The sequence below is a fragment of the Mus pahari genome, chromosome 6, assembly GCF_900095145.1.
Source record: "Mus pahari chromosome 6, PAHARI_EIJ_v1.1, whole genome shotgun sequence".
NCBI lineage: Eukaryota > Metazoa > Chordata > Mammalia > Rodentia > Muridae > Mus > Mus pahari.
In genome coordinates this window covers 50,834,841-50,861,871 of record NC_034595.1, presented here as the reverse complement: position 1 = coordinate 50,861,871, position 27,031 = coordinate 50,834,841, and the positions used below count along the sequence as shown (strand labels likewise).

Genomic DNA, 27,031 nt, shown 5'->3' with positions numbered 1-27,031 from the left:
CCAGGGGGGAGGGGGGAGCATGGGAGAGTATGCAGTTTTGGCTAAAGTTAGGATGAAACAAGAGCTAAAGAAATCCAAAAGGCCCTCTCTTGTAGAAGGCTACAATATCGAAACTCCGTGCAGGCAAAGCTATTATCTTCCACAAAAAAGTCTAAAAAAAAAAAAAAAAAAAAAAAAAAAAGATGGGAAAAGAAAGTCTTGAAGTGGAAAAAGAGGGCACCAGAAGATAATTGTTTCCTAAGAGGAAGAAAAGAAGCCGCCCTAGCCAAAGCCTGCATGCACACTAGCCCTTGTAAACCCAGCCTAGCCTAGGTGAGCGTGGAAGGACAGCGAGTCCTCTGTACCTGTGGTTCCCTGTCCCCCTTGATGGCTAGCCATCATTGCCTTTCCCAATCCATTGCCACCTCAGCTTTGGATCTGGGGTCTAAACATAATCTCAGAGTCTTCTCTATTCTTGGGGATAACCTCAAGGATGACACAGCTATCTGTAGAAGAACTGACCTCCATCTCCTGAGAAACTGGGGGCAGGGGCAATATTGCCTCTCTATAGCCCACTCTTGTCTAATCCGTAGCATAAGAAGTGATAGCAGATCAACTCTAGAATCTAAGTTCTCTTCCAGTCTTCTCCAGGTTCCTACTTTTAATCACCTCACAGCATGGATGGGGACCAAAAGGATGAGCAGGACCTGGCTTGGGACATGGGAGCATGGCAGTACTAAGGGATACCAAGTGTATTGGGGACTTGTGTCTGTTCCTCTACAGACCTGGCTCTCAGCAGATCCCACCTTGCTAAACAGTGAGTTGATCTGATTCAGGTCCTTCCTCATGGCTTTGAAGTGTATTGATGGCTAGGTTTCTGCATATAATCCCAGGATACTTGCTCTGAGGTTTCTGTGGGTGTGATTGATGGAGGGCCTGGAACCACCAAGCCACTTAACAGCAGTGGTCTTTTTTTAAATGCCATACTCGGGCTGCTCCTGCTGAGTGCTACTTTGGTCAGGTGCCCAGCAGAGACCTCCTTGTTCTTATGACTGAATAATACTCAGTTGCGTGTAGAAGAATGAGAATTTTAATATTATGACGTGAATGTCACTCAGCAGTCTGTGCAAGTGGAGCTGCCTCTTGACTAAGTCATATTTTAGGCTCCCATCCTTACGAACAAGCAAATTCCATTTATTGAGTACTGGTAATTTCTGTGTTCCTAGCCCTAGGCTCAGCAGATCTTTACCGCAGTATTACAAGAGAGTTATTCTCACTGTCATAGACATTAAACAAATACACAAAATTCATTAACTTGACCAAAGACACTGGCACTTAAGTTACAAAGCAGGGACTCCATCTAAAGGTCAGATGACTCAGAAAGTCTGGCCTTTCCATGATTTCATGTTTCTTCAAAAACCAAGTGAAGTCAGCTGGTCACCCCAGTTTTCAGATATAAATGACACTGGATCAACCAGTCTAATATGTTTGAGTGGGCAAACATGAACAGTAACCTCAGTGGAAATACCAGATTCCAGTCAGATAAAGAGCCCAGCTGCATTACACAAGGGTAACAACCAGGGAAGTAGGCTCCTGTGCCTCCCACTTGCACTGTGCCACAGGATCTCACACAAGGGAGCTGTTTACAAGATTGGGTTCTCCTCTCCTCCTTTAGCTTCTTATGGCTTGAGTGTGGTATGTCACAGATTCACTTTCCTAACCTGAGAAGATTTAGATTATAATGTGACATTTATGTTTATTATTTCTTATATATTTTCTGTGCCAGTGATGTATTTTTTTAAAATCCACGCTTTCCTAGAAGTATTAATAATTAAAGCTGGCACTTACCAAATTTTGAGAAATGAAGGAAAAATTCTCAGGTCATTAGTTAACAAAATTATTACATTTAATTCATTTATTGAAGGGTATGCCGTGGCACACTTGAGGGTCAGCAGGCGGATTACAAGCATCCCTCTTCCGTGCAGCTCTTAGGGTCACTCTCAAGTTATCAGGTTTCAGCAGCAAGGACCCTCACTATCTCACTAGCTCTCTCACTAGACCTCAAGTAATTCCAAAGAACTTTCCAGAAGCATTAATATGTGACTAAAACCTTTTGGGGGGTTAGATAGTATGTCATTCCTCTCAGTTATACACTGCACCCCAATTCTTAGTGCATTTCTGCAAGACCAGCCTCCTAGCTCTCTTGTTATTTTAGACAGACAGACAGAACAGCCTCCTAGCTCTCTTATTTTAGACAGGCTGACTTGTCCATAGTCAGGCTCTTACAGGGTTGGCTTTCTTTCATTCATAGAAGAAATTGTATAACTAGATCATATTTTGAAATTTCCAGTAGGCATTAGTTCTTTGTTGTGACTTAAACAAAACCTATTTTAAAAACCTGTTTTCATAATATATACCAATATTGCTCTGCCTATCTTCCACTTATTTGCATTGATAATCCTCCATTTCCACTTGGCACAATCTACGGTAGCTCTTTGTGCTTTCTAAGGTACTAAAAGCTCTTCACTTTACAACCCATGGCCATGTGCTTCCTTGGAGTTTGAATCTGAGCCCTTGCACTTTATTGGATGCTTTCCCCACCTGTGTTTCTGGTTCCTACTATGCATATTCTCAGCTTGGAGTTTTTGTCATTAAGGTTGTTAAAGATGGTACACACATAACACAAACACATAAGCAAACACAGAATTTTTCTTACTAAATCAACAGCTCTCATCTTGACTTATAACATAATGATTTAAGAAGCATTTGCTGCCAGGCAGTGCTGGCACACACCTTTAATCCCAGAACTTGGGAGGCAGAGGCAGGCGAATTTCTGAGTTCAAGGCCAGCCTGGTCTACAGAGTGAGTTCCAGGACAGCCAGGACTACACAGAGAAACCCTGTCTCAAAAACCAAAATAAATAAATAAATAAATAAAGGTTAAAAAGCAGCATGTGCTGATATTCCTGACTCTCCAGCTGCCCCTGCTGTGATCCTTTGGAGATTGTGCTTTGCCTCTTGCTGAGATTTTCTACTTTACTTTTTTCCTCATATTACCCAAATTTACTTTTTAAAACATCTTGTGAATATTTATAGCATCATAAATAATTCTTTTTAATCAGCCCTTATGTTGGGTACTGAATTTGTTTCATTACTGTAATCATAAAAATGGGAACAGGGTAGGTACTAGTTTCACTGTCAACAGCGTGTACCTAAGGTGGCATTTAGGATGATGATGGCATGTCTTCTTAGAATCTTCACGTTTCCTCTAATAGTTAAACAGGCAAGTGCAGGAGAATTGCACCATTTCTGCTGTCCTTGCCCTCCAAACCTTAGTGCTGGTTCCCTTCGCTCAGCACCACTTGCAGTTGCTCTTGCAGGGAGAGGAGGATCAATGTGACACTTCAGGGATAAGTAAACAGGCACCTGGCAGGTTCCATGGAGGAGGCTTCAAGGAACTAAGAGAAACCTGAAGAGGTCACTAACCCTGTCATAAGAACCAGGCCTATGACTCAGAATGCCTTGTTAGACTATGTGAATAACAGGCTCTCTTCTGCCAAACTCAAGGGTCTTGAACAAAGGAAGGCTTTTTTTGGATACTCAGGATATAAGACTAAGTTCACTTTCCTTAATAATATTGGCTTTATGACTATTAGGAAAATAATGAAATGAAAGATTCCTTTTCTGTAGGATTTAGATGTGAATTTTCATAATTATTTTTAATTCGTTATGCTTAAGATCTAAGACATCTGATCATTCAGTGGTCTGAGACTGGTGATGGAGTCACACTGTGATCACATGGTGAGGCATGAAATATATTTGCTTTACACAATCAACCCTACTAAAAACAACCTCAGACAGATATTCCTTAGTCAATAGATGGCATTCTGTAGCACTTGGCATTTTCATTTTTTCTAGAAATATTAAAAAGTACCACCATTGTTTGTCTGTAACAAGGACTTCCAGTAAACAAAATGTTTTTGAAAAGAATGTAAGCAAAGTGTAGAGCAGCTGCCAAGATAAGAAACGAAGAGACTTAGTTTCAGTCCAAAACACATTTTATGTCTTGAGAATAATTGTGTAGGTTGTAGAATGCATATTTCAAATGCTGCATAACCATCTGAACTTTACAATGTTCAAAAAAGCTGATTGTTTCAGCTATTTGTAATAGAAACTATTTCAAAACTTCTAGCTCTGGTCTTCTGAAAAAAGCCCAGACTGTTTTCTTAACTTGCATTGTAAAATTCATGTTGGCTACAGGATTCTGAAGCTATCACATCATTCAAGGTACAGGACAAGCTGACCCCTGTGCTAACACCATAGAGAAGTTTGATGTGACCTTGCCTCTTCATTCTGGCCACCACCACCTAGGGATTTTTAACCAAATGTTATACTTCTCCTAATTCAGTCTTGAAAAAATATTCATCATACTGGTCAAATCATTTTACTTTTTGAAGATTCCTGCCCTTTTGGCATTTCATCTTTTATTTTAAATGTTGAGCAGCATCTTGTTTTTTTTCTCAGATACTTTAGTTTTAAAAGCACTCAGATTTGAGTCTGAAGATTCTCTTTAAAATTCCCCCCTGTGCTTTCCCTGATTTATTTGGAGATAGCTGTTAATTTTGGTATCACAGATACACATTAATGTACATTGTAGCTCTCGGTCCTTCATGTGTACTCATCGTTGTACATGCTGTTCATGGGTCAGACCTCTCTGTCCACAGTGTTACTGTTCTTGCTTTATGCCCCATCACCACTGTTAGGGGACTACTACCAACTGCTGAGAATGCCAACTTATTTGTCTTGGACTTAAGTAAAGCCAAACAGGGTATATTACTTTTCAAAGCCTTTTACATAATTTTCTTCCATGATTTAAATTTTTATACTTAAAGTATAATTTTTCTTTTGAAAGAAATCTGTAGCAAATGTTAAAATTATACTTTTGGACTCACTTAATAGCAATTATGTGTTTAAAAGGTATAAATAACTTGCAAGCAGACAGTACAAATATCCAGGTGTTCTTATGTGCTGATGACAACAAAATTGAAAAGAAAGACTGTAATAATTCTGACTGGTTTTCTCTGCAGAAGATATTGATTATTTGTGTGTGGTGAGAGATTTGGAAAATTCAATTAAAGGAGTTGTGCAAAGGTTTCATAAATTTCCCTTCTACAGCGTGTACACAGACATTGTTGCCTTTTAAATCAATGCAGCACTTCACAATATATTTTCTTTGAAACATAAAAATAAATAACATTTAAACAGTTCTGCTTACTACAGAAACAAATTTTATTTTCTGTGAAGCATTTAGTCATGTGCTACCACTGACTCAGACCCATTTGCCAGCTGTAACAAATTTTATAGACACTTCCCTGGAGACATAGCTCACGTACTATGAATTTTTAAATGAACAAATGGTAAAGAAGGGGTGTCAGCAATATAAAAATTGATCAGTTAAAAGATAAAAGCATAAGTAAAGAGATTTGTATGGTGGCCTTAATAGGTTTTATTAAATAAAAATACTATAAAAAGACAGTAATGACTAGACTGAGGACTGACTGTTCTTGAGGAGGAGAAGAATTATCCTGGCACATTTATAGAAAATGGTTTTTTGTTGCCTGACAGGTGAACATTTTCCATTTTAACCCTGAAAAGCAGTCAGAAAAACTAACCCCATCCCCAAGACTCACATCAAATTGCTCAGTGGCATACATATTTTAGACATAAGTAACAAAGTATATTTGCATTATTATATAGCTAATTATGTTAGGTGGTTTGCTGTCTATCAAAGATTCAAAAGAGGGAGGCCATCTGTATTCACACTTAGTTGCAGCCCACGGAATGCCTGGGCTCCTGCTGCCTGCCTTCTCTTAACCTGCTTGTCTTCTCTGCCTCCAAGTCTCCTGCTTATCTCACTGCAAGGTCAGTTTCTAATGGACCATCCTCTGTGCAGCTCGCCATTCTCCTAGCTGAAGCACAATTGTTTCATGTCCTAGTCTTAATTGCTGTGCCATCTCTCCAGCCCCCAACTTTATTTTAATTTCACTTGATTTGATATTTACTTTGTATCAGATAGTGTGACAAGTTATTTTGAATTGTTTTCTGAAAAAAAAAACTCTTTTTTCATATAGATCATCATCTTGACAGCTTTGAATTCCTTAAAGCCATTTTGAACTGAGGTAAAGTCTTGCTTTTCTAACTCAGCTAACCTTGTTAAATTTCACTGTTTTGTTCATGTAAAAGCATTTTACTTACATTGTAAAAATTAATTAGTTATAGTTTTCCTTTAAAGCCATTATATTGTTTTGTAAAAATGACCTTTTTCTAGTAGCTGACTGTAACACAAAGACTGTATCACCATGCTTGCTATGTATGATGTGTTCAGAACCTCACTAGATGAAATAGCCTTGCTGGCTTTGGGCATTTCCTTCATCTCATCCACACCACTGGCTGGCTCTCACCTTAGAGAATAGAGTTTCCATTCCAGGAGTAGACCACAGCCTCGGGGTACAGTTACTTGATCACTTCTCCCTCAGTTCTTCTTCCTGCTTCCTTTCTAGGGTTTATAGCACTCAACTCAGATAAAAAAATCAAAACACATTCAGAAGTGATATGATCTAAAAGCATTTTAGACGTGGGGACAAAAAAAATTTTTGAGCTATACTAAATCACACAAACTCAGCCTCTTTGTTCTAGGGTTCTGGCCCACTGTACAGATACTGTGACTCTACTGAGGATCACAGCATCAGCTTGGAGAAACAGATAATGTCCTGTAGGGCAAGCCTCTCTGGTACAAAATGTTAGCAATTAACATGGACCAGGTGTTAAAGCATAGTGGAGTTCCCTGAAATCTATATGGAATCGAACCTTGAAATCCATGTACTGCCCCAAACTGGAGGCAAAAGTTTAATTTCTAAGTTCTCTTAAGTCATGACTGCAGCTGGACTGGTGCGGACGGGGAAGTCTCCTAACCACATGAGACAGGAAGCACAAAGGCCCATGAACTTGAAATAGGCAGTGATAGTGAAACTACACATGAGAAAGAATGGTGTATAAAATTAATGACCTATAATATCAGTAAAATGTAGGCCAGTAAATGTTCTGGATTCTGCCTTTCATGAGGTATACAGCCAAGGAAAAGTTGATAATGGTTATAAACACTGCTTTCTGCTGTGAGTACCAGTGAAGAAAAAGCAGTGTTAGAAAATTCACAACAGACATACATCGACTTGGGAAAGTGTGACAAGGTAATTAGTTAGAGACTGAGGACTTCAACCAGCTCTAGCCTAGTGTAGTGCACACAGCTGTAACCCCAGCACTTGAGCAGCTGAGGTATGTACCTGGGCTTTCTAGCATCAAGGATGTCTTAAAGGTGGGTGGGACTCTCCTACTAACTTACTTTACATCACCTCTGTCCAGGAGCACTTACACCCTAGTGACAGATACCGGGTATTTAGCAGATGGATGAACTGAAAACCTTTTAGTTTCTCCTTTTTAAAAAAAGGCAGGGTTCCATGGTGTAGCCAGGTCTGACCTCAGCCCTCCTCCTTCACCTTCCTAAATGTTGGAATGTTTGGTAGGTACCAAACATATCCAGCTCCAAAAACTTGGGAAATTTCTATAGGTTGTATAAATACAGAAAGAAGTATGTAAGCACCAAAAAATCAGAAAGCAAGATTAAGAGGAAGGGTTCAGGCAACGCAGACAGTTGTCAGGCTCAGAAAGTCAGATGGCTCGGCAGCAGAGAGTGTAAGGCAGCAAGTGTCTCAAGAATGCCTTAGAATATGTGGTTACCACGAAGGAGCTGCACTGCCACTACCTGTTGTACCAGAACAGAAACCTTACTAAGTTTTCTGCTTGATCCTGGATATGACCTCAAAATCTTTTTCAGTAGTTCTCCCAATAACCAGAGTTGACTAATGAAAACTTTTTTTTTTTTTTTGTAGTGTAGTGTCTGGTATAAGAAAAAAAAAATAGCTTTTGAAAATCCAAAGATGTTCAGTGCCCTCTCTACTACCTAGTTATGATCCTGTGCATGCCCTAGGTTCACCTATTTGATTGAAAGTGGGGATTATGATACTGCTTTGTAAGAGTAAATTAAACTATTAGCCTAACTAGTATCTCCTTTATGGTAACATTTTAATGAGAACCTTTCTCTCCTTTATAGTGTTATCTTCAAATCTGACAACTGTGTCAACCTACCTGGATACTAGTCAAGCCATAAGAATGCAGACCAGCCTGAAGTAAAGAGTCAGTGAAAGACTGTCATGTTTACAACCCTTCTTAAAAGACAGGTAGATGATATGCTGAGTATTCTAAATAGGAAAAAATAAAGGCATTCACTGTGTGCTGCCTTTGTGTGCAAAAATCTGTGTATATGCCTGTATGTATGTTTGTGAGTACAGGTATATATTTACCATGGCATATGTATGGAGCTCAGAGGACAACCTCAGGTGTCAGTGTGTTTTCTACATTTAGACAAGGTCTCTTGTTCAAATATACACCAATTTAGCTGACCTGTAAGCTCCCAGTGAGGACTGGGAGTCTATGTGCATGCCACTGCCTCTGTCTGGCTTTAGATGGGTTCTAGCAATCAAATGCAGGTTCTCACACAGCCATCCCCCAAGCTCACCACTGTGCATGATTTCTAACTGCTGATGAAAACAAAGGAAAGAGCCACATGGCTGCAGGAAGGTTTCAGTCCGCAGTTGCCACTGACACAGTACTCCTAAGTCTAAATGAGATTCTCTGTCACCACTAGGAGTCCCCAGTAGGACACAGTGAATAGGAATCTGTCATAGTCACCACACCCCACTTCTTGGCAGCTGTTGAAGGAAGCACCTGCTGGAAGCCCCTTAAGGCATGTAGACAAAGGCATCTAAATTGTGTTTTCAGTGGGTCACACTGGAGTATCAAAATTCTCTCAAATGTATTTCTCATATTTCTTTACACAAGTAAAGAATGCTGTCAGAATAGCCAGATGAATTTGTGAAGGTGAATCTTGCTCAGAAGACTCAAAAATAAGCAAATGGGGACTTATCAATATCTAAAGCAAGGGCCAAATTACATGGCAAGTAACATGTAAATCATTCCTTAAGTGATGCATGAGATGTATGTTAATTTGGAAATTTGTGATGATGTAATAACCATCTTCTATATCCCAAAGACACTTAGAAGAAATGCGCTCACTGTGAACGGTGTCTGCATCTGCCTGATCATATTTAAAGGCACAGAAGAACGTGTGTAATTAATCTGTCCAGTAAATACCAACTTGGAGCACTAGGCAGGTGCAAGTCTAGATAAAATTTCTTGCAGCTAATTTAAACTTTCTGCACACACCAGTAGTTAATCTCAATGTAAATAATACATTTCTTCTTCACTCTTTAATGTAAGCCTTGCAGTACAGTAGTCTTGACTTATATACTCTGTACCACATATGTTTCTATATATTTTTAACATTTCTGGCTAGAATTATGGCTCTAGTTTTGTAGAGTAACATATTTTATTGGAATTCACAATAAACCAGGTGAACAAGCAGCCAGCTTTCCCATGTACAGTTCCAGCTACTTATTAATTTACAGGTTATTTTATGTTAATGAAAATTTAAAAGTGTGTTGAACAATACTGGTGTGTATTGTTCCACTCTAGGGACTATTGTCAATGCTTACTGAGAAAATTATTGTGAACATCTTAAGATTTCATACATTTTAAAAACACTGAAATGAACTATCAATACAGACATATAAATATAAGTTGGTTATGAAGTAAATTCAAACTTCAATGAATGTAAAGAAATACCTTTACTATAGGGCAAGTACATGGTCCCTTCCAGATTTTTTTTAAGCATTAGCTTAGATGTGTGAGTCTCTGGTGTTTGTGTTACAGTATGTGTGCTGTCAGCATGTGGGTGGGGGGAGTCATCTCTATTAACATGGTTTCTAAAACGTTTATACTTGACCTGAGCTGCAAGGAAAAAAATGCCTTGGCACTTGCACTACAGTTTGACAAAATTAACATGTTACTTGATTATATGACATTTTGAAAACAGAAGTCTTATATGGAAATGTGAAACAAAAATCAAGGTTAAAAAGAATTCATTTTTCACTTAGAAACATTTCAGATTGATATATTAATTTTTTAAAGTTATTACTATACATGACATTGGCACTAAGTAGTAGTTCAATCAACTATTCAACCTAACTGCCTTCTAGGTTTCCAGGAACTATTTAAACAAGATTCTTTTTATATCTGTCTGCAAAATATGAAGAATACTTACTGATATGTCTTCAAATATAATGTTAATAACACATAGTAATATAGATTGTTCTAACATTGAAAACTAGGGTACAAGGCAAAACATTTTATAAAGTATCCTGACTTAGAGAATAAGGGGTTAAGAAGTGGGCTGGTTTCAGATGGAATGAGTTATGTAGGTATGTGCTTAAGGAGGTTACTGTATGTTTGACTTCTTGATACGCTGAGCATTTGCCTTTTAGAGCAGCTGGGTCTGCTGAGAATCACTTCCCAGTTCTGTTCACTGTAGATCAGATGACTCTCGCTTTATCACCCTTAGAGGCCACATGAAGGACAAAGCAGAAAGATCTACACACAAAACTAATGTTTATATGGAGGGAGGAGGAGGGATACACCTGGCCCTGATCTCTAAAGAGAAAAAGAAAAGAAAACCACTTGAGAACTGGAACCATTGTGTTCCTACAGCCATTCTTGAGTTGTAATCTGTCCATCTTTTTTTTGTCCTCCATGGAACAGTGCACTGTTTGGCCATGTGGACTTTTAGAAGTATTTTGTTTCTCCCTCAGTGAGGCTTATGATTTGGACAGATTTTCTCTTCTCCCTAAATGAAGGAAAATGATTCTGGAATGCTTTATATGGTATGAACCTACACTGCATTCTCTTCATTGCTTTAAGAAGCAAACTCAAGTACATGAGGAGAGGAGAAAGAGGCACTTCTCAACAATGCCTCTTTCACTCTAAAGTGTATCTGAAAAGAACAGAACTCTTCATTCAGAAGAAAACGAGGCTTCTGACCTTTACTTAATTTATTATCAGTATCTATTGAAAGATCCTCTATCCTGATGTTAGCTGAGACTGAAATTTTCAAAGGAGGATCTGGTGCTTTGGAAGCCACCTAAACAAGCATGAAGCACACTTTGTCTGACCTTTGTTTTGTTTTTTTAAAACAAGATTATATGTAGTAAAAAGGGTTCAAGTAAAAGTAGCCAGGATGCTGCCATCTGGGCCCAACAATTACAGATAGTGGCCATGGACAGTGGGGCAGTGACGCAGTGGGGCAGTGATGCAGTGATACTGCCTGCTGATTCTGCAGCCACCAAGGCTGCCTCTCTGTGCTGACCTTGACCCTGAAGTCCTCATGCACATTTGCTTTGTCAGACTGAGAAATACATATTTTCTAGCATCAGCCTATGGATGGCCAAGTCCAGAGCCCAATTCTTTATACCACTTTAGAATATGCCATTTAATGACTTAATTCTCTGGTGACTATATTACGAAAGAAATACACGCAAACAAAGTGAGTTGTAAAGTGGCTTTAATTTTTGTCAGAGACTAAAGAAACAGCTTTCCTGTGAAAGTAAAATACACGACATGATTTTTAGGAATTGATATGGGTGAAGGGATAACCCTACCAATGGGACAAAGCCAGTGTGAGACATGATTTGAATATGCAGTTATTTTGGTGGAAACCTTAAACAAGGTAACAGAAAGGGAGATGGAGTCATTGATATGGTAGTTTTAATTTAGAATTACTCTAGAAATTTAGAACTAATTACCATGAGTAACTAAAAGGACTTAAAACTTCTTAGATTTATATTCAATAAAAGTTCTTTTTAAAAAATAGCATCAAGAGATTCTACATTCTTGGAAACAAGAATACTACTTAATCTAAAAGCATCTAATTTTGCATATGCGATAATGGATATTCAAATTTCAAATAGCATAATGTACCTTCTCAGTAATTAAGAAAAATGTTAATTCCCTGAGATACTTCTAAAGATTTATGTATACAAATACATATATACATATATTTATGCATACCAGTATGATATCTTCATGCACACCAGAAGAGGACATCAGATCCCATTATAGATGGTTGTGAGCCACCATGTGATTGCTGGAAATTGAATTCAGGTCCTCTGAAGAGCAGCCACTGCTCTAACTGCTAAAACATCTCTTCCACCCAGGATACAACTTCTAAATGAGTTGCTTACTACTTGTATCCATACAAGTCAGGTGCTTAATTCTTCCAATAAACGCATTTTAAATTTATTAAAACAAACTTTGTCTGACTTTGTTTTGTTTTTTAAAACAGGATTTTATGTAGCTCGGCTAGTCTCAAACTCATGTTCTTCCTGCTTGTAGCTACCAAATGCTAAGATGCCCAATGTGTACCAGCAGGCCTGGCTCTGTCTGCATTCTGACTGGTCATTTTAAAACTATATATAAAATATATAGTTTTTTTAAAGTTACAATTTATAGAATACATTCCATTATTAGCTATTGGCGTTGAGGACATTTTTTTCTCTTTCCCTTTTGTTGAGACAGGGGCCTCACATAGCTTCGGAAGCCCTGCCTCTACCTCCTGGTACTGGGATTGCAAATGTGAGCTACTACGACCAGATGGGACAATTATTTTCTCGTTTTACCATTTAAATATCTGTGAATATTACCAAAATTACAGTATGCTTTACCAAAAAAAAAAAAAAATGCTAAGAAGACAAATGCTTTGGTCCTTGTATACATTTTGTGTAGCTAACAATGCCCTTTCACCATTTCATTTCCTGTAATTCCATGATTCTAAAGATGATTATGTTCACTTATACATAACAAAAAGATTGCATTTGCTTGGGAATGTAGCTAGTCGATTTTCTTCCGATTTCTTCCATTTTTGGAATCCCACATGATTACAATATTAAAGTATACCAAGAAGAATACAAAGTTTACACAGGACACAAAGCATATAAGTACAGAAAACAAGTCTGGTAATTTCTGAGGAGGGTCCAGTGTTACACTCAAAATCGTCAGGAGGACCATGGTGATGACTGAAGAAAGAAACTGTAAGGGAAAAGAGAATATCACTGACCTTTACTGTCCCAAATATCTCATGACACCAAAACTCCATTTTCCAACAAGTATGGCTTTGTCTCTCTTTTATCTGTATAGTGGGCTACCTAATTCCTTACTCCCAAATATTTGAGTTGCCAACTAATTACACATATTTATAAGCATAATTTTAGAAGTTAATTAGTCCTCATTAAAAACTGATCTTAGGGGAGGCATATTTATTTACACTATTAGACAATATTCCAAAGGGGGCAGCTTTTCTTTCAACAATCAATGAATGCATAATGAAAATGTAGTGCATGTACACTATGAAGTACCATTCAGCTGTTTAAAGAAGTTGAAATCTGCAGGTAAATGGACAGAACTGGAAAATACCATGAACTCAGACTCCAGGACAAATGTCACACATTCTCTCTCATATGAGACTCCTGGCTTCAAATGTGACTCATGGTCTAGAGTGACTGCAGAAAGCAGGGCAGTGAGGAGGACATGGCCAAGCTGGGAGTGTGGGAGAGCAATAGAGCAGTGACAGGGTACAAGTGACCTGGATGGAGTGAATGGATAACTGGGGAGGGGACTCTAATTAGAGAAGGGGAAGGTTAAGAGGGGGATAAAATAACACTGTGTCTGAATAAGTGTAAAGGAATCGTACTATTAATTACGAAAAAGAAAAAAGCCCACTAAACATGTAAGTCTCTGTATAAATATATATAGTTTAAATAAAATTTTCCTAGCCAGGCTGATAATGCTGTCCCCAAAAGCCAAAGACCATTAAAAAAAAACAAGAACAAAAACAAAACAAAACAATAGTCCCAAGAAGCCTTCTTTTGAGTCTGTGAAGGTTTGTGCAAGAAACTCCTAAAACATTACATGTTATTGCTATTAACCCTTGATTGTCCCTCAAAAGTGGAAGGTACATCCCCATTGCTGAAGGCACCATGCATTTCAGATGAAGTGCCCAGAGGCCCCATGCTGGAACTGATTTGAAAGCCCCCTTTAGGAGAACTAGTTTTCATGGTTTAGAAGGTCTCGTGCAAGCTTTCAGTGGAGGGAAGAAACCAACAGTCCTACCCAGATATGATGACACTTATGAGCCACAACTATGACCACCATGGCACTCTAACCCTAAGGGTGCAGTAGTGGCACACATACCTTGGTGGTAACCAGTAGCTCTCTAACTGGACTTACCAACAAGAGAGATACCATGCCTGGCACTAGAAACCTAGCCAATACTCAGGCCTAGTGAAGTAATGGATCTTGAATGAGAACTTGTAACTACCACTTTACTAAACCAGCATAATCCCTAACTACATTCTAAATATTTATCCATAAACCCATGTTTAAGTATAGTCCTCAGCCCTCATCAAGGAAACTTCTCTTTGAAGCAGAAGATTGTTACAGAAAACCACAACCAACTGTATGCTTAGTTGTAGAGTGCAGTCCTAATGGAAAATTTACAAACAACTCCCACACCTAAGGCTCCAGAATCATTGCAAAGAGGACACAAAGATTCTAATAGCCAGAGGATCAGAGAGTTTGCTGTTGATACCATGCTTCCTAGTAATATCAGAGGCTATACCCATAGTCTACCAACAAGGCTACCTAAACAAGAGCTGAACAAGGACACCAGCAATAAAGATGCATGCTATTGTGGTTGGGGAAAGCCCACAAGGGCTCACTCCTTTACAAAGAACTACAGGCAAGGAATGCTGAGAGTGGGAGAAATATATTCTTCCCCAGGGAAGAGCATTCTACTGGTAATCCAATACCAAATGGTCCCTGAAAACTTACAAATAACATCATTCAGACTGAGCAGGTTGTATTTATGTGGTTAGTAGAATACATGTATATGGATATGTGTATGTTACAATTCATGGAAAAAAGAAGCCATGAATTTAAAAGACATCCGGGAGGGGTGTGTAGTCACACCAAGTGCCTGAGTTGACACCAGTTTTCTTCAGTTGGTTGTATAATTAATAAGAATCAGTAGGTGTCCAACAGTTACTATATACAGCATTCAAATGCAGAAGTAACTCCTGAAGTATGCACTTTGAGGACAATATGGTTTTGATGTATATTTTCTAGTATATTTCCAAATTATTAATTTGGCAAAAAAAAAAAATCATTACAGTCACACAACTCAATTTGGCTGCAAAGTTTTTCAAAGTGACAATGACACTACAGTAGATCCATCCTCTTGTCCTCCCATCTCCTGTAATAGCCCTGGAGATGGACTGTCTGGGGGGAAAATAAATTAGTTCACAGAAAGTGGTACCAATGCTTACGCCTGAAATAAATACTCAATTCATGAATCTATGTAACTGATTGTTATGTAATGTTTTTAGACTTCATTTTCAAATTAGTTATTTCTCTTAAAAGAAACTTCAGTCTATAGAATTCCCTGCATCAAACTGTGTTATGGGCATACTCTTCCACGGTTCATTCAATATAATGAAGATAAATTCTGATTGGAAATTTGGATTTGAGTACACCAAAATTAAAGCGTTTGACTAAAACATAACAAAGAACAGCAAAAATCTACTTCAGAAAATTCTGGGTGGTATTATCTGGGTTCTCACAAAGCTCTGCTGTGGTAGCCCTGCACAAAGGATCCAGTGCCCTCACCCACCACAGTACTCAGTTCCTGTCCAGGTTCCTGTACATGCGTCTTGGGTCTTCTGCATAAAGAACACTGTGAAATGGAACATGGCATTCCCATTGTTTTATTCAGTGCATTTTTTTCTCTTGGGACTCCATGAATGCTTCATAAATACCTAGTCCTCTTTGCAGCATGAAAGTGTTCTTTGGGTCAGTCTAAGATGCCCCACATACATAGGGCTTAGCAGATAGCCTTCCTTACGGCACTCATGGGAGCGCCTGCCTTCCTTCTGCTTTTCCTGCTGTGCTCTGGGTCTGCTTCATGACATCAGTACTGAACTGTTTTCAAGAAAATCAGGGGTCTGGCAAAGTCATGCAATGGCTTTCTGGCAAGTATAATTTTTTTTTTCCTCCAAGGCTAGGAAGTGTCATTGGAGGACATGTCTTCTAAAACTGTAAGTACATAGGTATCTTCTGTGTGGACACCAACCAAGGCAAGACCAGGAGCTGCTGCTGCTGTCTGAGGAGGCCCAGCCTCCAAAAGATTCAAAAAATCTTTTGGAAAGAGGCTGCTGGCTGCCAGGGCCCTGGGTTTTCCTTTCCTGAAGCCATGGTTTTGCCAAGCCTCAGACCCTCTACCTACCTGACTTCATGCCACAAAGGCACTGAAGAATCAGGCCTTAACAAGGAATGCCTGATATCACTACTTAAGGTAATGGCATTCTTTTACCCAGGCCCAACAGAATATAAAATTCTAGACTAATCAGGAGAACCTGTCTGATTTTTTTTTTCTATGATCAATGGAAAATTACATTCACTGAATATTTTCAATGAGCTAGTACTATGGTAAATTACAAGACATAGTTCTCTGGACTTGAAAAGTTAGAGGCACATTAAATAAAATCACAAGGACTTACTGGATTAAATGTCAAAATCAGTAATAAAAATATACATTTATGGTAACTAAGTAGTAACTGGCTTCTCTAGAGCACGTTGCAAATACAACTTTTCTACAAGAATGTTCTTCTGCACTCTCCAGTCTAGGAGCTATTAGCATGTGTGGCTACTGAGCATCAGAACTGGGACTCACGGCTGAAGAACCACTTTCTAATCTCATTAGATTTGTGTCTCCATGTGTAATCAGTAAACACTGTGTTGTCTATTTCCTACATGCTAGCATCATTGATTGTCCCACTAGAATAACTTTTGGGTTTTGTTTTTGTCATTGTACTTTCAACCTGCAATGTACTATGTACTGCACTGAGTGCATAGTAAGTACTCAATTAATTGAATAAATTGAGAAGCCTATGATACTTCCCACCTAACAACCACCCTGCAGTTGTCACAGAGGGTACAGTTCTGCATACATCCAAGTATTCAGGCATATGCTCACAAAATAAACTTTACATCTTGCTTTCCACATAAACCTCTGAATAAGAAAGTTACTCTATCCTTGTTTTTCTTGTTTCCTCTTGATTTCTACACACCAGGCTTCTCCTGTAAAGATCACCATCAGTGCAAAGCCACCCAAAAGCTCAATGAGCTGTTCATTTACGGTGCTGTCTAATACTGTAAAGTGCTCTGTGCATCACCACAGTTGAGAGATAATCATCAGTATCTCCTTGCTTCATACCCTGTGACCTACAACAGCGGTCTACCTGTAAGACAGAATGGGGTAACAGTGGCACAACTGCTATGGAAGTAAGCAACCTCTCTCTGACTGGCTTAAGACCAACTCCATGAGATGGAACCCATAGGTGACACTGCGAAAGTGACTAAAAACCTGAGACAAAATAGGTCATGAACCTACAGGAAAACACACTACTATTATTCTGCTAAAGGAATGCAGCAATACAATAAATGGCTCCTGACCATGTTCTACTATACTCACAGATTAATATCTCATTTAGCCCTTTTTCAAAGAAACAACTTCTTACAGTAGATGGGAACACAGAAACCCACAAATGGACAATGTGCAGAAAATAAGAGACTTTGGAGCAATCATAAACAGGATAGGATGTCTTGGTCAAAGGCCCCACTCCCAAATCTCCCAACGCTCTGGGCTTTAAGAGGTAAAGGAGTCAGAAAGATTATACAAACCAAAGGTAATGGATTACTCCCAAGAAAACAGTGTCTTCCAGACACAACAGGATTGGTGCACATATGAACTCACACAGCCTGTGGCAGCATGCACAGGTTCAAGCCAGATGTGTCTGAGCACTGAGAAGGGGAAATGGACAAGGGTTCTCTCCTCTAACCAATAAGCTATCAGTAATTGATACCCACTAGCAAAGGAAAATCCAATTTTCTCCAAAGGAGTCTCATTGAGTATATTAACCACACTTCAGGGCAGACTCCATGCCAAGTAGTAGTTGGCAAACACAAAACAAACTCAATATTTTTGTAGACTTTTTTTCTCATTTTGTTTGGGTGTTTTTTTGTCTTATTAGTCTTTTGCTGTTTCATTTCCTTTTTCGTGAATGGGGGTTTTGTATTTGTTTTAAAGATAATACTCTATAAGGCTGGTGGGTAGGGAGGTGGGGAAGATCTGAGAGGATCTGGGAAGATTGAGGGAGGGGAAAAACATGATCAGGAAAGAAAGCAGTGTAAATACCAGGCATGCTCACATATGCCAGTAATTCTAACAGTTAGAAGACAGAGGCAGGAAGATCAGTAGTTCAAAGCTAGTTTCACATACACAGTGAGTTCAAGGCAATCTTGAGCTATATAAAACTTTGTCTCAAGGGAGGGTATAGGGGACTTTCAGGATAGCATTTGAAATGTAAATGAAGAAAATACCTAATAAAATAGTTTTTAAAAAAAGAAAAAAAAACTGTCTCAAAACAAATTGCATGTCAAAAAAATATTGTAAAAATGGTTATGTTATTTAAGCCAATCTATATTCAACAACACTCTCTTCTAAATTTCCAATGGCATTCTTCAAAGAAAGGGGGGACCCTAAACTTCTTATAAATAAAGCAAAAATAAGCAAGTAGATCAATGGAAAGAGGGCCCAGAGATTAACCCAAATATCTACAACCAACTCATCTTTGGCAAAGGTGTCAAAAGCCAACATGGGGAAAAGGCTCTTCAGAAATCGTGTTGAAGACCTGGATATGCAAATGTAGAAAAATGCAATTATATCCATATCTTATCCTGGGTAAAAATCAATTCAGGATGGATATAAGACCTAAAACTTTGAAAATGAAAAGGAAACAGTCACCAAACTGAGAAGAAAGCCTATAAGTGGGGGTGGAGAAGATCCATCTTTATAATACATAACAACTGTAAACATAAAACAACATAAAAAAATTATCCAATGGTGAACCAAACATTCAGAACTCAAAAGAAATACAAGTGGCTAATATTTGAAAAAGTGTTCAACATCCTAAGCCATCAGATTAATGCAAATTAAAACTCCTTTATGGTTGTCATTTTTCCCTAGAAAGAATGACTGTCCTCATGAAAATAAATGAGCACCTGTGGGTAAGGCTGTGGGACAATGGAACGCATACACTGTTGGGGTGAGAAGCTAGAGCCGCCCCTAGAGAACTGAGTGTGCAGGATACCTACAAACAACCACAAACGAAAACAAACCAGCCTACGCGCTGCTGCATCATCTACCTCCTACGCTCCTGCATATAGAGCCAAAGACTGCACGTCAGTGAGTGTACCACAGCTACACTGACAGCTGCCTAACTATGCTTGCTTTTATAGTGTCACAATGGCAAAGAAGCAGAACCAGCCCAGGTATGGGCCAAAAAATTAATAGAGAAAATATGTTACATACAGTGGAATTTTATTCAGCCACAAAAAGAAAAAGAAAGAAAGGGGAGAACTAATCTGGACTGGCAAATATTTACTTTCACATCATTAAACTCGGGTCATCTTCAATAGCCTATACACTCTTAACTTGAGCCATGTCTCTCATCAAATCAAAAACACGCATTTTAAATAATGTATAAAAGGCTGTGACATTCAAAAATATAATACACAACTGAATTAAAAATAGGCAAAAGTAGCTGAAGCTATAGCTGTCATTGAAAGGTAGCTTAGAGTGTGCAAATCTGATTACCATGATGGGGAGAGGAGGAACAAAGATTTGAGTAATTTTCCCCAAAGATATACAAACAGCCAGAAAGGACATGGAAAGATATGGAACGTCTTCAGTAGGAAACTGCAAACTGAAGTGTAGTGACACCACTGACAGCTAATAGAGTAGCTATAACTGAAGAGAGCAGCAGTGCTGTCAAGGACATGGCACTATGTTCTCCTTCACATGTCATGGCAGTGCAGAGCCTTCAGAAAACAGACCATTTCTGAAATAGCAGTCACTGAATTACTACAGGGCCCAGCAACTCTACTCCAAGCTATATGTTCCAAAGGAATGAAAGCTGGGACTCAGAGTTTTGTACACAGATGTTCCTAACAGTATTATTCACAATACCAAAATCAGCCTACTGCCATTAATTGATTGGGGGTGGGGAGTAACATGTTAATGAGATATAATTTGGAAATAAATCTAAATAATGATATATGACTAAATAGTGATATAGCATAATGACTATGCCATGAAAGAAACCAGTCATGAAGACCACATTTTATGATTCCATGTCATGGACCCAACTGTGTCCCAGCAGCAAGATGACTCAACAGGTACAGATACTAGCTCTGCCAAGCCCAACAAACCCAGTTCTATCCCTGAATCCCACATGGGGAAAGAACTGAACTGACTTTTGGGGGGGTGGGGCAGTTCGAAACAGGTTCTCTGTATAGCCCTGGCTGTCCTGGAACTCACTCTGTAGACCAGGCTGGCCTTGAACTCAGAAATCCACCTGCCTCTGGGATTAAAGGTGTGTGCCACCACTGCCTGGCCTGAACTGACTCTTACAAGTTGCCCTCTAAACTCTACATAGATGCCATGATACAGGCACACACACATGTATTCATGTACACACACACCAATATATGTAAAACAAGAAATTCACACATTGAAGCCTGAACCCCTTAATGTGACTATACTTGGACAATGGCTTTTAGAAAGGCACTTATGATTATAATCTTTATAATAAAGGAAGATACCAGACAAGGTAGAGGCATGTGAGGAGAAGCAAGCGAGAGCTATGCCAGAAAGAACAGACTCACTAGAGACCAACCCTGATGGCTAGTGCCTCCAGCTTCAGACTGAGGAATCAATTGCTGTTGCTTAAGCATCCAGTTAGCCTTACCTTGTTACAGCAGCCTGAAATGACTATGACATTCCCTTAATATGAAATATTCAGGAGAGGCACGTTACAGACAAAAAGCAGATTAATGCTGTGCGCAGTTGGGGTTAGCAATGATGTTATAATTAGAAATGACTGCCACTGTGTAGGGACATTCTGCGGGGAGTATGATTAAAACTCATCTAAAATTAGATAATGGTAGTATAAGCACCCGCATACTTGACCCCACTAAAATGTGTAAGTTATATGGATGCATTATAGAACACATCTCAACAGGGTACAAATGGCCTTTCAAGTCTATGATCCTAACACATGAAAGGCCAAGGCAGGAAGGGCAAAGTTCAAATGCTGCATGTGCTACATAGTAAGTTCCGGGCTAGCCTGGTCTACCTAATGAGTATGACCCTATCCCAACAACAACAAAAATTCAGTAACTTAAAAAAAAAAAACAGTAATATGCTAAAAAATATACTTCTTTAAAACTGAACAGAGCCAGTAAGATGGAGTAGCATGTAAAGACACTTGCCACCAGGCCTGACAATTTGAGGTCAAGCCCTAGAACCCACATGGCAGAAGGAAACAGCCAACTCACAAAAGTTACCCTCTAACCTCCACATGTATGGTTAGGCAAGCAGTGCACATGCAGAAATTAAATGTTAGAAACCAAGCTGCTGCCAACTTACCAAACACTGCATAATTCTGGGCAGAAACGTAAAGCCTGGAAGGTGCCTCCTTACAGAGGCAGCAAAGGACTTCAGCTGCAGTTGTTCTTCGGAAGTGTTTTCCAACATTGGAAAGAAAGTGCCACAAGCTATTACAAATGCCATCACTGTCACAACCGAGGGCAGCAGGAGTTCATCCTTTAATAGAAGAGGCAGCATGCTGTAAAGGAAAATAGAGCCACAAAAGCATCAATAGTTACAGTGTAAATTTTTCAATGACTGTAATAATCGTACTAGAAATATTACATGGAAATTGGTTTGACTCACCTAAATGTTGAAACTAGTAAAAACCAGGTTGACATGAAAGGAATTTCAGTTAAAACTAAGCAAACTGGTCTAAAATGACAAGAAAAAGCATTTTAATATTACAGAATATAATTTTGCCCCAAGCCTGGAAAAAAAAATAAATATACTGTGCATGTCTAATTTTCAAGGTTAGTTTAAAAGAAAAAAAGGTCTCCATGTGACTATTCAGGAAGTGTCAACTTCTCCACACATCTAGCCACCAGCCACTTGGCTAGGTTACTTGCGAACACTTCGTGTGCTACATTAACAGTCAGTCCCTTGAGGAAAAGACCAGAGAAAGCATTTCCTTCTACTCTGCAAACACAAAGTGACTCCCGAGGCCACTGTTTTCAAACTTCTTTGTGTTCCATGCTCCTCTGCCAGTTACAAACTACAGTTATGACGAACAGGATGCCATGTCAATGGAGAAAGGGTGACAAAGGTGAATTATAAAGGGACAAGTTAAAAATATTCAACTAAAAGAACGCTGAAAGATGAATAACTAGAAGCTACGGGAAAGGGCAAGGTCGGGGAAATGGGAACACGATGCTGAAGAACAGAGCCGCCACTTTTTTGGTGTCGATGGTATCGACCGCAGCATTTGTCTGAGGCTTTCTGGATCTGACTGCATCCATGCTCAAGGAGAAGCAGGCTTATTAGACACTCTTAGTCCTAGTTCCACAGCTGACATGTAGCCAGGTGACTCAAGCCAATGATTAATTTCACTGTTCTCTGCAAGTATCCACTAATATTTATTTTTAGCAATACAAACTAAAGTTTTCAAAGAGTGACAGCTGTTGAATTACTGTTGCCATTACTATTAATCTCTCCCCTCTTATGTTTAAAAAGGTTCCAAAAAGCTTGAGCATCCTCCCTCTGTGGTGGTTTGAATAAGAGCACCCCCTATAGACTCAGGTGTTTACACTTGGTCCCCACTTGGTTGCACTGTTTGGAGAGGTTTGGGTCATGTATGTAGCATTGGAGAAAGTATGTCACTGAAGCTGGGCTTTGAAGTTTAAAAGAATGTGACATACAAGTGTGCTCTCTCTGCTTCACGCTTATGATTAAAATGTGAGCTCTCAGCTTGATACTCCAGCCACCATGCCTGCCTTCCACCATGCTTCTTCCATCATGATGGTGATGGATGCTCACCCCTCTGGAACCATATGCCTGTACAGACCTTTCCTTCCATTGGTTGCCTTGGTCATGGTGCTTTATCACACCCACAGAACTAACACAGCCCCTTTCTTAAAGGAAAGGTTTCTTAAAGGTTTTTTTCTTCATGTCAACCAGTATATAAGATTTAAGCTTGGAGCCAGGCAGTGGTGGCACACACCTGTAGTCCCAACACTCAGGAGGCAGAGGAAGACAGATCTCTGAGTTCAAGGCCAGCTTGGTCTATACAGTGAGCTCTCACAACCACTGAGAGCACCAGGTAGGGCATGGCATAAGGCAGCAGACAAATGGGACTGAACTAGGAGGAGCCAAGCATCCCAGGCTGTTCTAAGCTTATACTGTATTATAATATTAGGATAACACAGCCCCAGTTTTACCCAGTTTTTCTTTTCTATGAAAAATAGAAAACTGCATGTTCTTTAACAAAACAATCTTTTTAAGGATTACCAAGAGGGTCTGAAACCTTCATCTACTGTGGTGTAGGGAAGCAGAGGGCAAAAAAACAGAACACAACATATGAAAGGCATCATGAACGTAAATGGAGAGAATGAGGCTAACAGATCGATGTGGAAATGAATGAAATACAAAAGGCAAAGAGAAGAAGCAAAAAAGCCACTTTTAGGGATGTATTTAATTGGTATAGAGAAAATATGAAGACCTGGAAAACATGAGAATATGTCAATAATAATTTTGTCAACTGTTTTGGTTTAAAATGTATTTTATAAAGTAAAATTAAAGCATTATCTTTCTGAGAATGACTAAGATAAATATATTCAAAACTATTGTGTGGTCTTATCTTACATTTAAATTAACATTATTATAAACACCCTTATACAATGAACATAATAATAAATGTATATAGTTCAAAGATTTCTACTTACAATGATACCAAGAGAATGGACTTTTCGTGTACTTGGAAAGAAAACAGAAAGAATGATAGCGCACAGCTAACCTTTAAGAAAGAAAGTGAGACATGATTCAACAGTGTGAGAAATATATGACTATAGTTACAAATCAAAATAAAACACCCAGTTCAAATATTATAGTTACTACCTGGAGGTAAAAATCAAACACAGAATATGCTTTTTTTTTTTTTTTTTGGTTTTTTCGAGACAGGGTTTCTCTGTGTAGCTGTCCTGGAACTCACTCTGTAGACCAAGCTGGCCTCAAACTCAGAAATTCGCCTGCTTCTGCCTCCAGAGTGCTGGGATTAAAGGCATGCACCACCACGCCTGGCCAGAATATGCATATTACTTAACTAATTTTAAATGTGTAAATTAAAAAGCCAGTAATAATCATTGAGCTGGTGAGAGGGTGCAGAGGGAATACGGTGCTTGCCACCAAGCCTGATGACCAAATTTAATCCCCAGGCCCCAGGCCCCACATGGTGGAAGGAGAGAACTGGCTCCCACAATTTGTCCTTTGACCTGCTGAGGTACAAGTAAAGCCCCCAACCCCAAAACATAGTAATTAATAAATGAAAAACAAAACCAAGACTATTAAAAGGGTATAGAGAACCATATAAAATAGTTCTGGGGCTGGTGAGATGGCTCAATGAGTAAGAGCACCCGACTGCTCTTCCGAAGGTCTGGAGTTCAAATCCCAGCAACCACATGGTGGCTCATAACCATCCGTAACAAGATCTGATGCCCTCTTCTGGAGTGTCTGAAGACAGCTACAGTGTACTTACATATAATAAATAAATAAGTCTTTAAAAAAAAAAAATAGTTCTGGAACTCAGCTACTAATAAACAAAACTACCAAGTACAGGAAGGAATACCCATCACCTCTTGGAACTTGGAAAACTACTTAAAGTATAGAGTCAGCAAGATGGCTCAGCCAGTAAAGGCCTGTGCTGCTCAGCAGGATAATGGGGTACCACCTCCAGGATCCACTTGATAGAAAAAGAGAGCCAATACCCCCAAGCTCACACACACACACACCACACACACACACACACACACACACACACACGCACACACACACAAAATAAATATATGTAAACTTGTTAAGTATGAAAGACAAAAAAGGTCAAAATTTAAAACTGAAAACAAAAGAGCTCTTTTGTAGTGAATTTTAAAAAATATGCCCAGGGGCTAGAGAGATGGCTCATTGGGTAAGAGCACTGACTGCTCTTCCAGAGGTCCTGAGTTCAAATCCCAGCAACCACATGGTGGCTCACAACTACCCGTAATGAGATCTGACTCCCTCTTCTGGTGCATCTGAAGACAGCTACAGTGTACTTATGTATAATAAATAAATCTTTAAAAAAAAAAAAGTATGCCCAGTGAAACATCTGTTTTATGAAGTCATCTGTCTGTGTGTGTGTATCCTGCTGCTCAAGCACAACTTAGACCCTACACATCACTCTGTAAATGTGCTGACACTTTCTACATACAGCAGCTGTCCCCTTTGCTCCATTCTGCATTGTCAATGTGTTGGCAAAGCTAGGTACATGTCAGCAGACCAGTACAGCAACTTAACTGGTAGCACTGGTACCTCTCACAGTAACCTTCAATCACATCATTCCCGTTTCAAACCCCCAACACATACACTGACTTCCTAATGCACTTACAATAAAATCTGGACTCCAGTGAAATCTGTTGTTCCTATGGCATCAGTTACTGTCTCCTTCACTCCACTTCACCCCAACCATGTCACTTATCCCTTTATGCTTTAAACAACCCAAATGTCTCCATTATCTTCTCTTCCTAAACCTGTTTCTGTGTCTGTCCTATACACACCTCTCAACCAAACATCTGACATCTTCTGAAATTTTCCCCATTTCTTTATATTTTTCTCACCTACCCATGACACACAGAAACAGACAGGGACACATGTAACATCCATTCCCAGCCTGCTGTCTGTCCTTCTGTAGATCAAGCTGTCTTCTGCCTTCAGCTGTCCAGAAGTTCCAAGCCTTGTCTAGCTGCCCAAAGCTGACTGAAATCCCACTTGCTCAGCAAGTCTACAGTCCTCTTCCAAGATCTCTCCCTCCACCACCACATCACAGACTTGGTCTGTACCAGCAGAACATAGTACCACCTGCTCAACAGCATCAGACGGACAGGCGTTATTACCATCTTTGTGACCTCGTCAACCAATCAATACAAAAAGCAAAAGACCCCAAGAGTTCTTAAAGTGACCTGAAGGTTCTGACTGCTCAGCCGAATGCCTAACCCAGCATTTGTGAGGACAGAGTTCAGTGTGTCAGATGAGCGGTGTTTTGTTCTGCAGCCCACTCAATCCTACCCCAAGCTAGTGATTACTGATATCTTTTTTAAAAAGTCAGTTATAGTAAGAACTAAGTCTCTTAAGAAAAATAAAAGACTTACCAGAGTAAATCTGAATCCTTTAGAAGAGGGCTGAACTGTCAACTTTATGCATGCAGGAAGCAAGCTCAAAAATGTAAAGCAAAAGCTAAAAAGCAATAAAATATGTTTTTTGAGTTTGAAATCTAGCTAAAACAATTAATTTTTAAAGTAGATTATTCAATAATCTAAGATGATCTTATATTAAATTTTATTAAATTTTAAACTAAAATATAAATAAAACAGCACATTGAAGTATGTATACACTTTTGTATACAATTCTGACTAATACAAATCAAACTACTAAGTATTGTTTATGTCATTCAGCATTTAATATCACATATGATATATCATGTAATATGTACATATAATATCATGTATCATAGTTACAGGTCAATTGCCAAACACTAGAAAATAAGAAAACACTATCAGGCCTAAGGAGACAACACTGTATTTTTTTCTTTTTTTTCTTTTTTTATTTATTATTATTTTCTTTATTTACATTTCAAATGCTATCCCAAAAGTTCCCTATACCCGCCCCCCGCCCCTGCTCCCCTACCCACCCACTCCCACTACTTGGCCCTGGCATTCCCCTGTGCTGGGTCATATAAAGTTTACAAGAGCAAGGGGCCTCT

General features: G+C 39.1%; 2 protein-coding genes across 3 annotated transcripts in view; one reads left to right on the top strand and one right to left on the bottom strand.

The window, feature by feature from the left end:
• Itgb3bp (integrin subunit beta 3 binding protein) overlaps positions 1-10,046 on the top strand; it is a 56,453-nt gene extending 46,407 nt beyond the window's left edge. The window contains exons 6-7 of one of the 2 annotated variants that reach the window (XM_029539917.1): positions 6,110-6,157; positions 8,146-10,046. In XM_029539917.1, the coding sequence (XP_029395777.1) occupies positions 6,110-6,156 (47 nt within the window). In that variant the 3' untranslated portion in view covers position 6,157; positions 8,146-10,046. The remainder of the gene's footprint in view (positions 1-6,109; positions 6,158-8,145) is intronic. The other variant, XM_021200456.2, reaches the window with a different exon arrangement.
• A 2,074-nt stretch (positions 10,047-12,120) lies between these two features.
• Alg6 (ALG6 alpha-1,3-glucosyltransferase) overlaps positions 12,121-27,031 on the bottom strand; it is a 40,871-nt gene continuing 25,960 nt past the window's right edge. The window contains exons 11-15 of the mRNA XM_021200914.2: positions 26,421-26,505; positions 23,967-24,037; positions 21,892-21,960; positions 21,586-21,784; positions 12,121-13,070 (exon numbers count right to left, since the gene is read on the bottom strand). Coding sequence (XP_021056573.1) covers positions 12,873-13,070; positions 21,586-21,784; positions 21,892-21,960; positions 23,967-24,037; positions 26,421-26,505 — 622 coding nt within the window. The 3' untranslated portion in view covers positions 12,121-12,872. The remainder of the gene's footprint in view (positions 13,071-21,585; positions 21,785-21,891; positions 21,961-23,966; positions 24,038-26,420; positions 26,506-27,031) is intronic.